Here is a 16377-nt window from a genome sequence, read left to right as displayed (position 1 = left end):
GCAAAGTGCCATGGAAATGAAGACAGAGAAACAAGAACAAAGTCAAAGAACAAAAGTGTTTTAACCTCATCTGCTGCTCTGCACTCAGACCAGACTTTTCCATGAGCAATCCTTTGTATTAATTAATCACAACATGTTACCCAACATGGGCCCTCAGCCACAGCAGTGCTAGAAGGGACTAAACACTGATGAGAATTGAGCATTGCTTTCCATGCAGCTTTCTGGAGATTAAATGAAGATGAATCAGGACTTAAAAGGAAGCCAACAGGGAATGAGAGAAAGGCCAGAGCCTGACGTGGAAGATGCAGCATCCGTGGGCACGGCTGTGCCTGAGAGCCATGGGAGGAGTGTGGAGAAGGGGAGAAGAGAAGGGGTGGATGGCCAGACTTCACTTTGGATGTGCTGAAACCCAGGGGAGCTCAGGCAAGGCCCCTGGAATAATTCCCTAGCACTGAGCACGTTCCTCTGGTGTCCCAACCCTGCCACAAAGGGTGAGTGTAGCCCAATTCCCTCGCCCTGGTATCCACAGTCAGGGGCTGAAGGATGGCACAGGGTATCTGGGCAGCTCTTCCCTTCAGTGTCTAGTCAGACTTATCCACGAAGACACCTTATCCCTTCTTAACCTACTGACACTATCTATTCCCACAGGCTGCTGTGGCAACACATTCCAGAAGCTCACAACCCACTGTGTAAAGAGCTATTTCCTTTAATCTTTTTTAAACAGATCCCTTGCAAGTTCTGTGTACAAGTTATGGCCACAGACGCTGTCAAACACTCAATGGGCACCACAGCCCAAAGTATCTTGCATACCCCAAGTACTTCAAATAGAAAATTAGGTTTCATTCACTCTTTTCTTTTTTTTCCCCCCTTCAGGAGAAGCAGCCTGATTTATTTATAGATGTTTTAGTTCTTCGCTCACCCAGGACTTGATGTGCTGCATATTTATATTTGTGCATGAGGAAACGACACAAAGAAAATTAGGCCAGAGCAATAAGTTCTGCATTGCACTGTGGAAAGAATCCTCTCTGATCTTCCCAGCAGAGCACTGATTCCTTGGAGGATGTGGCTGAACAGGTCTGGATGAGCATTTCAGACTTGTTGGGGATCAAGGTCACTGCCACACACTAAACAACATATAAAATAGATGGTAGTGAAGGTTGTGGACTTTTTAAAATTCCCAGTCCTAACCAAGCTCCACAAATTGTAGTGAAGCCCATGGATATGGAAGCTGAAGGGAAACAAGTTGATGCAGGTCTGCAGGGTAAAACAGAACATCCCTAAAGTGAACCTGGAGAACAAAGAGTTGATGAAGACATTTAAAGGAGAAAAAAGCCCTACACAAACAAAGAAAGGATGAGACGGTTGATTTCAGTCTAGGAGACAGAAAATACTTTTTATTAAATGAATTTTCTATTAATACTGTGGGAAGTCTATAGTAAATGCTTATTTTTGCAAATCTTGCACTTAACAGCATCACCTCCAAGTGCTGCAGTAATTGTATAGCAACAATCCACAGTGCTCTGGAGGCTGCAAATAATCTCCAGTGGTGGCTAAGTTGTCTTTTTGTATTCTAAGAGCAGTAAGAGCTTTTTAAAATATTTCTTGCCTAACAAAATAATGAGGAGAAAAAAAAAGTAGGCCCACAGGTTGCAATTGTTGCGCAGAGCAGGCAGGTCGTTAATACACATTAAGGACCACATGGCCCAGCAGGGCTGACATTGACTCAAGTGAGACATTTTCTGGTGGGCTGCAAAGGTGGAAACATTAAGGATCTTGTACTAGGTCCACGTTGCTCAAAAGAAGTTTCATTTATTTATTTATTTTATATATATATATATGTATATGTATGTATGTATGTATTCTCAGAAGTGAGCCTTAGAAGAAAACCTTCCGTGATGGACTTTATATTTTTAAGTTCCCCAAAATCTACAGCAGATTCCAAGTTTCAGGCTCTGGAAGAAAAAGGAAATTATTTTTGCTGAAACACTCTGATGTCAGATCAGAGGAAATGTATCAGTTTCAAGAATCGGAGTACAAAGGGATTCCCACGGGGCAGAAAGAACCACGGGCAGTGGTTGGGATAAAAGAGTCCTTTGAGGGGCAAGAGAGCCCACTCTGAGCTGCTCTGCAGAACATCAAGTGAAGTTAAAGGCTTCTTTCTTGTAGCTGTTTTTTTGGGTAACAGTGTATGCACACTTCAGAGCAGGATGGTGTTTGTTGACAGATCACACACGCTCGTGGGTGCTTTGTTTTGGGAGGCAGATGAGGCACCAACTGCTTTTCTGTTACCATCAGCATAAAACTCGAGGAACACACTCTGCACCTTCCCAGTTCTCTGTGCCACAGAGCCACAGCCCCCAGGGACCCCAGGACTGTCACAATTAAAACACCTCTATCCCCCAAGACACTTCACAGAATGCTCAATAGCCATCAGCCATCACTGCTTAGCACATATTCCTTCCCACCCCTCAGCTGCTCCCAAAGCAATACATCCAATAAAAGGGCATATTCCTTTATTATTGCAGGAATGAGACAGTATAAAACAATACTGATAGTGATATCAGAACCTTTTACTTCCTCATGCATTAATTTCTCCATTTCTTAAAAGGAAAACGTTACATATTTTATAAAATGACTCAACGTTTTCTGATGGAATGCACTGCATGAGCAAAGTTGCAGAATTCTGACTTAAAAATAAAACAACCTCAAAAATTAAAATTTGGAATGAAAAAATCATTTGTGTAAGGCAGCAATGCCTCCAAAACTTCAGTTATGAAGTACTAACTGCAGGAAAGGCAAACACAATGTTTCTGTACATTATAGAGGTACCCTGTGTCCTACTATAGTTCAAGATGTGTCAGAGTTTTCTTTTTAGAGGTCCATAACTCGCACATTTGAAATCGTTTTGGGAGAAATTCAGTTCAGGGGATGTCAGCTCAGGTGCAATTTTTTTTCTTGCTAAATCCTTACATTGATTCAGCCATTTTTGATTTAGAGATTGTCAAGGGCATAAAACTGTCAGAGTTTCAGACACTTTATTTACCAGCTCTGAAGTGAAAACGACGCCCAGAGAATCACCTGGTGCAATGGATGAATCCTATCTGGGTCACTGACTTCACCCACAAAACCACACAAATTCATGGTTAAAGTTGCAACTTCTTTCCCAACTCACGGCTTTAGAAGGGAACACAGAGATAATACTTTAAAGGTTTTACCACTTTGAAACTCTGCTGCTGCTCACCATGGCATTCATACAAAGGTGTCTCTAAAAACAGCAGGAAGGCTTTAAGCAAAACTCTTTATAATAGCCATACGTTCATGGCTCCAGGAAATGTGACACCTCTTCAGAAATTTCAGCCATTCTGCAGGTCTTGTGCTGCCTGCAAATAATGTTAATCACCAGAAAAACACACCAGACTGGGCAGAAGTTATCCCAGATTCTGTAATAAGCTCAATGGTGTGGACTGAGCACCCACCAAGGCACAGTCAGGATGGGTTGAAACTGGGTGATCCTCAAGGTCCCTTCCAACCCAAACCATTCTATGATCCATTTATGCACATTTTTCCTGACAAAACCCCAGGAAAAATCCAACACAAGAAAAATAAGAAACTGGATTGCAACAGAGTGCAAACATGAAACTACATGAACACCAGCAGGGATTCATTGTCATTCTTGGCTGAAAATTGCCAAAATACAGAGTCTGCAACCTATGTTCTATCTGCATCTGAGAGGACAGGATGGCTGGAAGGATTTTCTGAAATTCTTTGTGGAGGAACAAGTTACCTGTGAGTGTCTATGCCACAAGGCAGGGGGACTGCTGGTCCCTCTGAACAAGTGTCAGTGGAATCTTTGTATTACATTTGAGCCTCTTCCCTTTAGATTATACTCTATGTAATAGGGAAAAAAAAGTTAGAAGTATTTTTTAAAAGCATTGGTACATTTTTGTAGTTCTCTGTTTTGGAAATCCAGTTCCCTCCAGTCCTGAGTCTAGATAAAAAAGATGGAAAAGAAACAATCTAGTGATTTTGAAAAAACTCCCTTCAAAAGTACAGAATGTACCTTCACTAGAAACACAGAAATGGGATTTTTAACGCTTGATATTTTAGTATCTACCAACACTAAGTTCTTAAAGACTTGATCTCCTCTCATGTTCATTGACATAATTGAGAATTAGTTCCACAGTGGCTCCCATGAATTTACACCCAGGCACAAAAAGCAGAAACCAAGGCCAGATGCACAAAATTTCACGTCAGCTGGAATTCTCAGCTGTGTTTCTCATCCAAATTGTTCATGAAGTATCAGACTTCAAAAATGGCTCTCTGCCAAACTGGAGCACTTTGAACGTTTTCTAGACCTGCCCTCACCAAGGAAGCTTTCTGCCAAATAGAGGAACAAAGAAGAAAAACACGTTGGTGGCAGGTTGGTTGTGTTTGTGAATACAAAACAGCTGAATTTTGTCTGTAAGGAGTCAGACATTGAGAGTGAAAGGTAAATCCCCAGTAGAGATGGAAGAGAAGACTCAGAATATCAAAGATGCCCAAAACAAAGGTGTAGCCCCTTACAGAGGGGGAGGGACACAGATGAATTGCCCAACTTCAGATTAATGTTTTATAGCTAAATGTCATCCTGTCCCTTGGCAATACCATCAGCTTTAAAATCAGAGTGTGCAAAACCACCCCTTAAGTGGCTTTTAATTTAATGCCAAGGCATGAAACACTTAACAGTGCTATTAAAAGCTGTACATGGGTCAGTGAATGAAAGATCCAGAAGGACAAAACCCCTCCTTCCATTTCAGTATTGTACAACCACTGCCCTTCAATCCAACACAGTCCTAAGGAGCAATTTTGGTTGTCCATGCTAAAATACAGCAGCCTGTATCCCAGCATGGACAAATCCCAGCTGAGAACAGACCACATGAAAGTCAGAAATAGAGACTGAGGTGTCACTGGCAGCGAAAAACAATTTTGCAAAAGCTTTTGTCTCTTTGAAAGGTGGGCAGGTCCAAGGCATCTTGGATCCAAGTGGAGACAGAGGCACTGCTGCCCTGATCTCTGCTCCCATTGCCATACTCACACCCCCTCCCTTACTATGATGTTCTGATCACACACAGCCTGTGCAGAGTTGATCTGTCTGAAACTCATTTGTTCTTGGCTGGATCAAAGTTCCAGCAGCTCTGGGTCTGATCCTGTGTCAGTGCACACAGAAGGCAGGAGGAGGAAAAGTCTTGCTAAGTGGGATGGGGAGAGGGAACCGGAGCAGGACAATGAGAGCTCTGCTTTAGATTGGCTAAAGGAGCTGTGAAACTGCTCTTTCAGAGAGAAGGAGTTTGAGAGGAGTGCTGGCAGGAAGGGGCTGTGAACAAAGGATCATACGCAGCTGTCATCCTGGAAACGGGATTTGCTATATCCTTAAGGAGTCACCAACTTCTCTGCATACCCAAACTGATTTTCATTAATCAGGTGAGGAAGAATTTTCATTTTTTCCTGAAATCCACTAGGAGCAACATTTTGTGTTGTATCAAAGCTGAGCAGTGAGGTGTGGTGCAGGAGAAACTTGCAGGGTTGCTGTGGTTAAAAGGACTGCCCAGATCCCACAAGGACTTGGCTGTACTCCTTCCCCAAAAGGAGCAAATAATTCCTGGATCTATCAGAACCAAGAACCCCTGGACTTTTCTAGCAAAGCTAGAGATATTGGTGAGGGTTTGTGAACGAGAAAGACCCTCCCTTCCCTCCCTGCACACCAAGGACTGTTCAAACTCCTATTGGTACCCAAGGCTTTTCAAGGATGCAGATGAACTTCATGGTAATTATCACTGCAATTTTAAAGCATTCAAATTTGCTTCACTTCAGTAGCATTCTGCAACTCACTGAATTAACAAATTCCTAGCAACATCAATGCAGTGTTCCAGCAGGAAAATGCTCCTCAGAATGTGCTAAGCCACCATATTATCGGATTTTGGTGTTTAATTCTGTAATATGCCATAATGTGTATATAAATGGCACCAAATGTACCAATTTGTTCACAACAAAATCATTACCAAGTGAAGTGATTGTATCAACATGTCTATGTGGTGAGGGTGATTTAAGGAGTCCAACATTCGGTCTTAAAAACAGATTATATTATTTATAAAGATCAGTGGGTGGAAAGGAAGAAGCAAAGCTCATCTGTCAGGAGAACAAATGAGGAATATATAACTCCTCCAAGGCATAATGACAGCAGAAAGAGGGATATTGTCTAAAGCTGATGAAGAAGAGAATTCATCCTATTCATATCTAGAGGCCTGGATAGAAAACCTTGGTATATTCCATTACAAGATAGAAAAATACACTCAATCTCAAGAACAATGGTATTTTTACTGTTCAATGCAATTCTTCCCATGCGCTGAATCTCTGAGATAACAATTCCAAACTTTTGAAAAGACACCTCACAGAACGTAAACACAAGTTTCAAATCCTTTTAAAAACAGACAGATGGACTAAAGCTGTGCTGTGTGTGCTGTTTATGGTGTACATGGTGTTCTTCTGAACATAAACAGAAACCTGTGTGAATTATTTAAGGATAAGCATTCTCACACACACACACACACACATATATATATATATGTATTATATAACACATTTTTCTCTTGTTCTTTTGAAGAGAAGTTCCAGCATTCATCTGACCCTTTTCTCTCTGGCTGACACAGACATCTCTGAACTGAGCCTCTCAAACCCCCCTGCATCCCAACCTTCCCAGGACCCCCTGGACAGCTACCCCAGGCCATTTACAGAGGAGCTCTGACCCAAAGTAACGAAACCTGAAATCCCAACAGGAATTCATTAGGTTAGGACTCTTTTTATCCCCTCAGAACCTTCATTAGGATAATTTTGTCAGGGACATACCTGGCCTTCCACTATCCACTTGGAGATGGAGGTTTTGCCATCGTATCCTGGGCGGAATTGAAGTGTGGCAGAGCGAGGGCTGATGTTGGAAATCACCAGGTTGGTTGGAGCACCTGGAAGTTCTGGAGAAGCAGAAAAGTAAATGAGAGATAGAAACACTCTTTGTCTAGGAGTCGGTAACACAAGCTGACATTCAATTTCCAATACAAAAAACACAGAGAAAAGGGCTCTATTTTCCCCAGTTGTGGTCATTTTTCTTTTCTTTTTGGCAGAGTATTACACACAGCATTACTATTTCTGCTGCTCTGAGCATGCACCACATTTTTACAGATCAAACGAGGAAAGAAAGACCCCAGCTACAGAATTACAGGTATTATTTTAGAGAAGCTTCCCAATGAACAAACCCTGATGGTCCTGGGGGGAAGGCACTGCCCAGCTCCAGGTCTGCCAAGTCACCTCATTCCACTGCACTTCTGTTTCCTCAGAATTAAATGACAACAATTTTTATTTACTTCTTAGAGAACATACAACTACAACAGGAAAAGACTCCAAGTTTTGGGTAGTGTATTTATATTAACCTCTAATATCTGGGTTTTCCCAGGGCATTTCTGATGCCTGATTAAAGTAGATAGTTTTTTTTTTCAATTCCTGTAGCAAATAAAGAGAGTGACCTCCTACAAGGAAAAATCTGCAGCCCAAATCAGGTCTTTGCCTCCCATCAGTCAAGATTATACTGGCATTTACATTTTTTGTATCATCTGAATTAACAACAAAACCAAGTCCAGGGAAGAGATTAAATATAGAGTGTTTAGAATAAATTCCCAGTAGTTACCTGCATTTATAACAAATGGAAATAACTACTATAATCAGTAATTATTAGCAGGGAAGGTGTCCCTGCCCATGGCAGGGAGTTGCAACTAAATTATCTTTCGGGTCCCTTCCAACCCAAACCATTCTGTAATTTTATGATAATGCTGCACTCTGTGCAACTGCAAAAGGCCAAAAATGGGCCGTTTTTTGGCATATATTTCAAGTACGCACAAATACCCAGTATTTCTTGGTTCTTACTTCACATTTGTGGGAACCACGATCGATAACCCAACCCTGCCCAAGTGGGATAATGCTGTTATCTGGCAGGCATCCTGCCATCAGATATCATGGCATTGATCCAGTCTACAGCTTGTCACAATTATCTATGATTAGGGAAAAGAAGGGCAAACATACTTCAGGACCTACAGAAAAGTTCAAATATACTGGAAAAGGAAAAACTGAATTCCCTCAGTGATGAACAATAACTGCTCCACTTTGGGAAATTCTACTTCTATAACCTCTGTATTAACTGCAACTGATTCTTTGAGGTATGAATTGGCTGTTTAGTTTGCTTTTTATACTGGGTGGGGTGGAGTGTAGAATTTTAAAAACAAAATGTAAAAAGGGTAAATATACAGGTGCCCAAATGGTAACTCGGACAATGTGGGACCTAACTGCCTCCCCCCAAATCTTTTTTCAGGCCACAACTTCAAATTCTTGTAAATAAGATTTTAGATTCACTGTACAAGTGAAACACTCATAGTTGACATAAGCTGTATTACTTCCACATGGAAAATCCTTTTCATTTTAATATCACCCAAACTTTATTTCTTCCCCCAAAGCAACACTTTTTGAATTGATCCAGGCTTCATTCTGATGTCACTTGGTAAATGTCAAGAGATTCTGTATTGTATCCACTTTATTACTTTGTCCATTCCATTGTCAGACCTACAATTCCTTTTGTATTTGTATTAAACCCCCTCAACTTCCTGGAAATTTCAAACCGTAAATATCTTCACGTTAACATTTCACTCTGTTCCAAAAATTAAATCTAAATTACGCGGCAAAGAATTCCAGTGCTTTACAAATAAAATCGTTTTTATTACTGCTGAACTGAAGTAACGTGTGACCTTTGGACCACAGGAACACGAAGAACTGGCACATTTTCTTTGTTCCCTGCAGCTTCACCAACCTGGGGGCACTCCAGAGGAGATGGTGGAGGAGGTGACCCAGCCGCTGCCCTGGGCGGTCACGGCCGCCACTTCGATGGTGTAGGTGGTGAGGGACGACAGCCCCGTGATCTTGTACTCCAGGGTGCTGTTGGACAGGGTGCGGGCCAGGCGGGACTCGTTCCTGCCGTACACCTCCCAGGAGATCTGGTACCCTGCAAAGCACATCACCCACAAGTCAGGGGGACACAGTTCTCCAATAACGCAGAGAATTCCCGCCCGTGCTTGTGGGCAGTGGTGGATCCTTGTTCCTTAAGCCATTCCTTGTGGTCGTTTTTATAAATAGAAAAAACCCTCCTTCAAGTACACACTGGCTAAAATACCCAAGTATTTTTAAAATATTGTTATTTCTGATAAACAATTGATGCAGGTACCCCACGGGGTATGCCCCTACTAGGAAAACATGAGGTCTCAACTGTCTTTTTTTTTCTGTGCTTCCTATGAAATGGCCTGGAAACCTGCGGATAACATGACAGAAAGATAGACTTTCATTCTGTGAACTCTACAAAGCAAACAGGAAGAAACACTGGAAAATATAACATCTACTGGAATATCTGATTAAAAAGCTCCATGTGCTTAGTAGGACTTCTCCCTTTGCAGGCTGAAGTAACCTTCACTGCTGCCTGCTCAGAAATGCTTAGAAATCTGACAGTAACAATCAGGCAGGAACATTGTGGGAATCTTCTAGGAACTGAAAAACCTCTACTCCCCACCGCTTGTTCCTTGCAGAAATCCTTCAGCAGGGTGAATCATTATCCTTCCTTTCAAAACCATCTTGGAGCCAATGCATTGTCCAAAGCTGCACCTGCCCTGACCTCCATATTATTCTTCTATCACAACCAGGCTTTCCTTTTTATCTCTTTGATAACCACTTGCCTTCCAAGAACTTTTGAAACTTTCCACTGTCTGATTTGCTCAATTTTACCTCCAAATCTGCTTGTCCTCCTCCTGCCCAGTCCCACTTTATTCTCATTTGAACCCATGTGAACCTTGCTGTGCCAGTCCCCAGAGAGCATGTCTGAAAAGTTTGCTTGATTGCCGCTTTCTTTGTGATTTGACTCAGAGGGTGAGAAAAAAAAAAAATACACATAGCTCTTGAATGCCTGTGAAATTTGATGTGAGTGAAAAGGACTAACAGAAAGGAATCCCACTGAGTGAACCATGCACAAGGCAAACTGGCTGAAGAAACTCCCTACTGGGTTTCTGTTGCCATCATCTAAGATGAGGAATTCGGACCAGTTAGAGGGCTTGAGGTTTTTTTTTTTTTTTTTCAAATTTTTAAAAAGAAAGAGACATGATAAGCTGATTAACATATATGAATTGATGTAGCAATACCCCTCACGGTATTAATCCGCAAGAAATCATAATCTCATGAGTCAAAAGCATGGTGAGACAAATATTTCTGCAAGAGCCAGAGAGGTGTGAGATGTTCTCTGTCCTCTCTTGTGAGCTGCCATCACTGACAGGGATTCATCTTAACCTGATTTTGCATGAAAATGGGCTCAGTGTGCTCACACAGTCATTAATTATGTTTCAGGTGAGGGGGCAGTGATAAAGGGAGGTGATGCTTCAACAATTCCACTTACACCACAAATGCTCCTCTGACTGCACTGCACAGGGGAAGGGGAAAAACTCCTGAACACTCATCTGGAACTGGTTTTAAATAAGTGTTGGAGTGGTAATTAATTAACTCAGTAATTTACCGGTGTTTTAGAAACACTGTGGTGTTTTGATGCTCTCTGAAAAGGTTTAAGAGCCATTTGCCAGACCAGAGTTGATGTAGCACAGGCAGGATTGTAATCTGTAGGAAGATGCTGACAAAATTTAAGGACTCTGTTGCCTGAATGAACAGAGGATGAGCAGAAAGGTGGGGGCTGACTGTCCCCTGCATTTGATGCTCAGTGAAGAGGCATGAAGGAGTTGCAAGCAGAAGGACCATCACAAACACCCTTTTCTTTCAATAGCTGTGGGTGCAGTCTGTTCCAGACAATAAATAACCAGAGGAAGATAAGCAGGAGACTTTTAATGCTCCCTCTATCCATTTGTTGCTTATGGACAATAGAAAGTGTCATTCAGCATGCACCAGGCAATCTTCTGTGATTGAGATATCTCCTCTCCCATCTGGATAAGCTTAGGTTATACATCAAATGTTGGTGATTATTCTTTGGACATTTTATCTCTTCTCCCTTGTGATCACAGGATGAGACCCAGCTTTCCCGCCCATTAGGCACATAGTCTCTATGTATTTATTTTCTGGGGGAAAAAAAAAAAGTTCACCAGGAAAAATATCCTGAGTTTCTGTGTAAATTGAAGAAAAGGCAAAGAGGCAGTATTTACTGTCGGGGATTTCAGTCCCAGATGTATAGTTAAATTCCAGTCATATAAAAGATGAGAACAGAAAATCTGTACATACACAGCAAGCAGACACAACGCCAAAAGCAATCAGGCATAACAGAAACAGATGAAAAAAAAAGCGCTGAAGGAAAGGAACAACAAGCACTGCACCCCCAAGTAGCACTTCAGCCACACTGAGCAGCAGATGGGCAGAACTCTGGGCCATGTGGCTGGTGAGAACACACTCCCTGTGTTACAGATGCGATCCCTGCCAGAAACGTGCGTGGGAAGTGCAGCCGGATTTTCCAGAGGGTTTCCTCTGGCTCCACTGTGAGTGAGGACAGGGAAGGTGCCACAGATCCTTCCCCCACGGTTTGGCACTCCACAAAACGCTGCCTAACGGGAACTAATGACCAGAGGAGTTTCAGAAATAATTTTCTGTTGATGTGGAGTAAATTCTCTACACGAGAGCACTACGCCCAATCACAAACTGTCCGTCCACATCCAGATGCTCATAAATCAATGTTTGCTGAGGGAACGAGGAAGATACTGAGATTTACAGCAAGAGTAATGGGCAATTTCCCAGAGCAGGTTGGCTGCTGGGCACCCCCTCTGTGCTTCCCTCCTCCCAGCACCCGTGCAGGGAACAAGAAGGTCCAGTAAAGACATCAACGAGCAGAAATGATGAATAATTGCCTCCCTGCGCACTCAGATCTCCAAGCAGCCCTCTCTAAACCTCTGAGGTGCTAAGGGCATGAGTAATTTTGCTGTTCCTCTATCCCAAATGCAATTTGCATCATTAAGGAGGTTTCTTTTTCCGTATAAACTCTGCTGTGCATTTTCACACTGGTATTTTGTCCTGAATAAGAGAACTTCTTCAGTTAATTCCTTCTGAAACTATTTACCCCAAATATAACACAGTCCATCATTTGGCTCCATCAGGTTTCAACCCATTCTGGGAGGGAGAAGCTTGTTTTTAGCAAAGTAATTCTGCAACACCAAGCACAGAGCTGCTACCTGCTGCTTAACAAGGATCAGTATTACATCATGGATGGAGGTACCTAAATTTAAGCACTTGGGCTTGAAAGGCTTTGGACATCCTCACTGAATCAATACTACTCTGCTTTCAGGAGTCATTAGTTTCTATTCTCAAACCACTTAAATCAGTGCATATTTCAGGCAGGTTTCTGTGGTGGAGAGGCCGGAGATGATCTGCATGAGGACTCCACAAACAGCACGGAGCACACAGCTACAAATGGTGCACGTTACAGATACACAGAGGAAAACACTGACAAGTGAAATCCTATCAAAATAATTACACCTGTCCAAGTTAAAATGCTCCAGAAAATTAGACCGATATAACATTTCAACAGTCAAGGGTCAGGTAATCTGATTTTTTTTAACTCCTAAAATGCGCTCTAAAAAAAATGGTAACACAATTTAAAAAAAAAATACATACATTTAAATGCTCAAAACATGAAATACTTTGATCTGTGTGAAATGATCTTCTCCCTTCCCAACTGTCTCCAGTAATTTAAAATCTGGGAGCTTTTTTTTGTGCTTCAAAACCTTGAAAGCCTTTGTTAAATGGAATTTCCATCTTGTGCAGCTGCAATAGTTTACCATCTGAAAACAATATTGCCTCTGTCGATAAGAACTAGAGGTTTCCTCAAGTATTTATAGCTTCCTTTATGAAAAATAATGAAGTTGCTGATGTTGTATCTACACTGGCATACAGTAAACAGATAAATAGCTTGTCAAATGGCAGACTCATCAAAGGGAAACAAGAGAGTTCTGAACCCCTGTGACGGTTTATAACAGATTAAGTAATGACATGCAAATTCTGTCACGCAGTCCACAGCCAGACCACTTGATCACAGATGAAGGATTCTGCTGATTTCAGGCTTGGTCTTGATTGCAAACCTCAGCAATGCCAATCCAGACTTTGCAGCTGTGAACTCTGTGTAGGGACCCCCCACCCTTGGGGCAAAGGCCAAGCACAGTCTCACAAATTTCCAAAAATTCAGTAATGCAGGTGGAGGTCACGGAGGATTTAACAAGACCAGACACCCTGTGGGGAGTTGATTTCTAACACAAACTGCTTTTCCAGTAACCACAATCATGAGCTGCCAGTAATTGGAGCTGTACTTTGTGTAACACTCCCTGGTGACATCTCAATTATCCAGAGGAGGGGTGAGGAAACAAGCAATAGCCCAAATTCTCCCTAAATGTTCCACTGCACAGTTTTTCACTGCAACAACACATTCCACCCCCCACACAAGTAAAAAAGTAAAAAGTAAAAGCAAAAAAGAAAAAAAGTAAAAGCAGAGATAGTGGCTGATACCTGTGATGATGCCGTTTTTCTCTGCGGGTTCTTGCCAGCTGACCTTGAGTGAGGTGTCCAGAATCTCGGTGAAACTCAGGTGTCCCACAGCTCCTGGCTCTGGCAAATCAGAAGAGGAAAGCTGTTAATAGCTGAGCCCCACTTAACTGGGACCAGATTCACAGGGCAAGGTTAGGGAAGGAGAAATACATCCTGGAGCCAGCACTAAGGGAGGCTGAAAACCTTGGTGAGAGGAGAATGCAAGGTGGGAAGAAATGCTCTAGCTATCATCACGTCAATTATTTCACCCAGTCATCATCCCAGCTCTGGGAAGATTGAACAGCATTTGCTCAAGGAAGGATACATGTGAGGTGTTTACCTGCACTGTTCTGTGCAGCAACACCACCAGCAATCCCCTCACCTGGAAAGAGTCTTTCCCGTGTGCAAGGTCACAGCAAGGACAGAGTCACAAGCCACTGCTTGGATAAATTCCCTCAAAACAACTCTAAAAATGTCCAACATAATGGCAACTGTCTTCTGTAAAATGAATACAAGTGTGTGAAACTTTTAAAGGGTTTTTATGAGGTAGCTCAAGAGCTCTTAAAAATTTCAGCTCCCCAGTGTGCAATGAAAGAGCATAAAATGGAATGACTGTCAAGAATATGCCATCCTCCCTCAATTTTGATCTTCAAGGAAGACAACCTGACTGATTTTTGATCCAAGTGCTGTTCTGTCCTCAATCGATGTACTGGAAAAAGGAGGTTTTGTTCACTTTATATTCACTGTGCTTCTGTCATTGGATCCCTGCCTGAGTATCCTCCAGCTCCACTGACATCAGTTGGCAATTTCTTGTCTGCAATTTCATGTTTTGTTTCCTCTTCAATTTAGTCCAGCCTCTCATTCCCCTCCAGCTATGACAAAAAAAGCCCACAACTTGCCAGTAGGTCAGCTACAACCCCATTTGTGATTCTGCAGTCCCAGTGAGGAAAATGTCCAAATCCACTCTGCAGTACCCAGTAGTCAAAGCACCACAGAACTGCTGATCCAGTACTGATCCCAGGAATGCTCACCAAGAGCATGGAATTACCACTCTTTGGGACCATGGATCTGCAGACATGGAAACCACACACACACAAAGCCTTGCTCCAATCAGCTCCCCTGCAGTTACAGCCCAATGTCATCAGGAAACACAGGTGCAGGTGATTGCAGGCCAGGAGCACTTCTGACTGGATGTCAGGTTTTATTTGACCTGCAGCTCATCAGCAAACGGATCCCTGTTTTCCTAAAGGATTGCCTAACTTTGCCATACAGACAGAAAATGATCACCTGCAAACATGAATGACAGGCCTTTCAAATCTTTTTTCCCACCACATAAATCCTGAAGCAACTCAACTTCAAGGAGTTCTCTGCCGGGATGCATTACACCATCCTGCATGGAACTCCTCTGCTGCTGTGAAAACCCAGGGAAGCAATTCTGCAGGATTAATAAATAAATAAATCAATCCTGCTCATCTCTCCTGCTGAGGCTCCTTGCAGCATACAGCTGGACACACCAAGAAATGTCTCAGATTATCTAGAAAACACAAGTCTGGCTCTCTCTTGGTTTATGTTTCCTGATGGAATTCTCTTGTGTTTAAAATGGCACATGATCCCAACATTTCCCTGAGATAGCCTCAATGAGACAGGGCAATGACTCTCCCCCTTCTCCCACTTTGTGGAAAGCATTTAAGGTTCATTTCTGCAGCCTTTCCTTCAGCAGAAATATTGATATTCTCTTTCCTCTTCCCAGTTGTTTAATTTTGGGAAATCCAAGGAATTTTGTATCTTTGGTTTCTTACCCTTCTGCACTCACTGAGATTAACCATGGGGTTCAACTGTGCTCAGATGAACTCAACAGGCACATTTACAAACCATCACTGGCTAAATCTTTGTTTCCTTAGGAAAATGGGCAAAAAAGCTGATGGTGCACACAGGAACCTAATGCATGTTTCTCTTTCCACAACACCTTTTGCTTTCACCCCAAACACACAAGCTGGAGTTCAGATTAGTGGCTCATACAGATTTCTGGTCCTTAAATTCCTACCTCTGGTTTAAGCCTACAACCTGCTCTTGGGGCACAGTTCTAGTACATAGAGGAGACTAACCACACCAGGAAAATCTGTGGGAAAGCAATTTTCTCCAGGTTCCTTCAAAAGTATCTCGTGAAAAATTGGATTAGCACTTTGAGCCTCACTCCCATGAATGTTAACGACGATTGGATTCTTCTTTATGGGAACACTGGCTAACCTAAAAGGTCCCTATTAAGGCAGAGTAGTATTTCTAAAAACAATATCTTAATGGATGAATTAGACACCTTTTACTCTGGTTTGAGCCTGTAAATGTGCAGCAGTGTTTATGATGCTCCCGAAGCACTGGCCAGAGCCAAGATCACCGTGAACACAGTCAGCTGTGAGGGCCACTGCAATTTATCTGCATCAGACACACACTGCACTCGATAGGCCCAAATATGTCTTGAGAAAACAACTTCAAGGAGCCACAGAGACCAAAGCTTTTTCTGATGCAGGAAATAATTTATATGCTAAACCATCCAGCTCATTTTATTTCATCCTGCCTTCAGTTTTCCAGAATGCAATATACTGCCTTGCCATGAGCCTGGTTCTTTCACACAAACACTTGCAATGTAATATCGATACAGACATTTTCAATACATTGAATAACAGCAGGAAGCAATCATAAATTAATCATTGACCTCCACAGGAAGTTCCAGTGCTCAGTTCCTAAGAAGATCAATTCATATTT

General features: G+C 42.3%; 1 protein-coding gene across 5 annotated transcripts in view; it reads right to left on the bottom strand.

The window, feature by feature from the left end:
• Positions 1-16377, bottom strand: part of SDK1 (sidekick cell adhesion molecule 1) — a 388047-nt gene that overhangs the window by 87399 nt on the left and 284271 nt on the right. For all 5 annotated transcript variants that reach the window (XM_048320697.1, XM_048320702.1, XM_048320699.1 and 2 more), the window contains exons 21-23: positions 13600-13698; positions 8885-9076; positions 6883-7004 (exon numbers count right to left, since the gene is read on the bottom strand). In XM_048320697.1, the coding sequence (XP_048176654.1) occupies positions 6883-7004; positions 8885-9076; positions 13600-13698 (413 nt within the window). The remainder of the gene's footprint in view (positions 1-6882; positions 7005-8884; positions 9077-13599; positions 13699-16377) is intronic.

The sequence above is a fragment of the Corvus hawaiiensis genome, chromosome 16 (genome assembly GCF_020740725.1).
Source record: "Corvus hawaiiensis isolate bCorHaw1 chromosome 16, bCorHaw1.pri.cur, whole genome shotgun sequence".
Taxonomy (NCBI): Eukaryota; Metazoa; Chordata; class Aves; order Passeriformes; family Corvidae; genus Corvus; species Corvus hawaiiensis.
The sequence above is the reverse complement of the archived record's forward strand: the minus strand, read 5'-3'. Positions and strand labels throughout refer to the sequence as shown.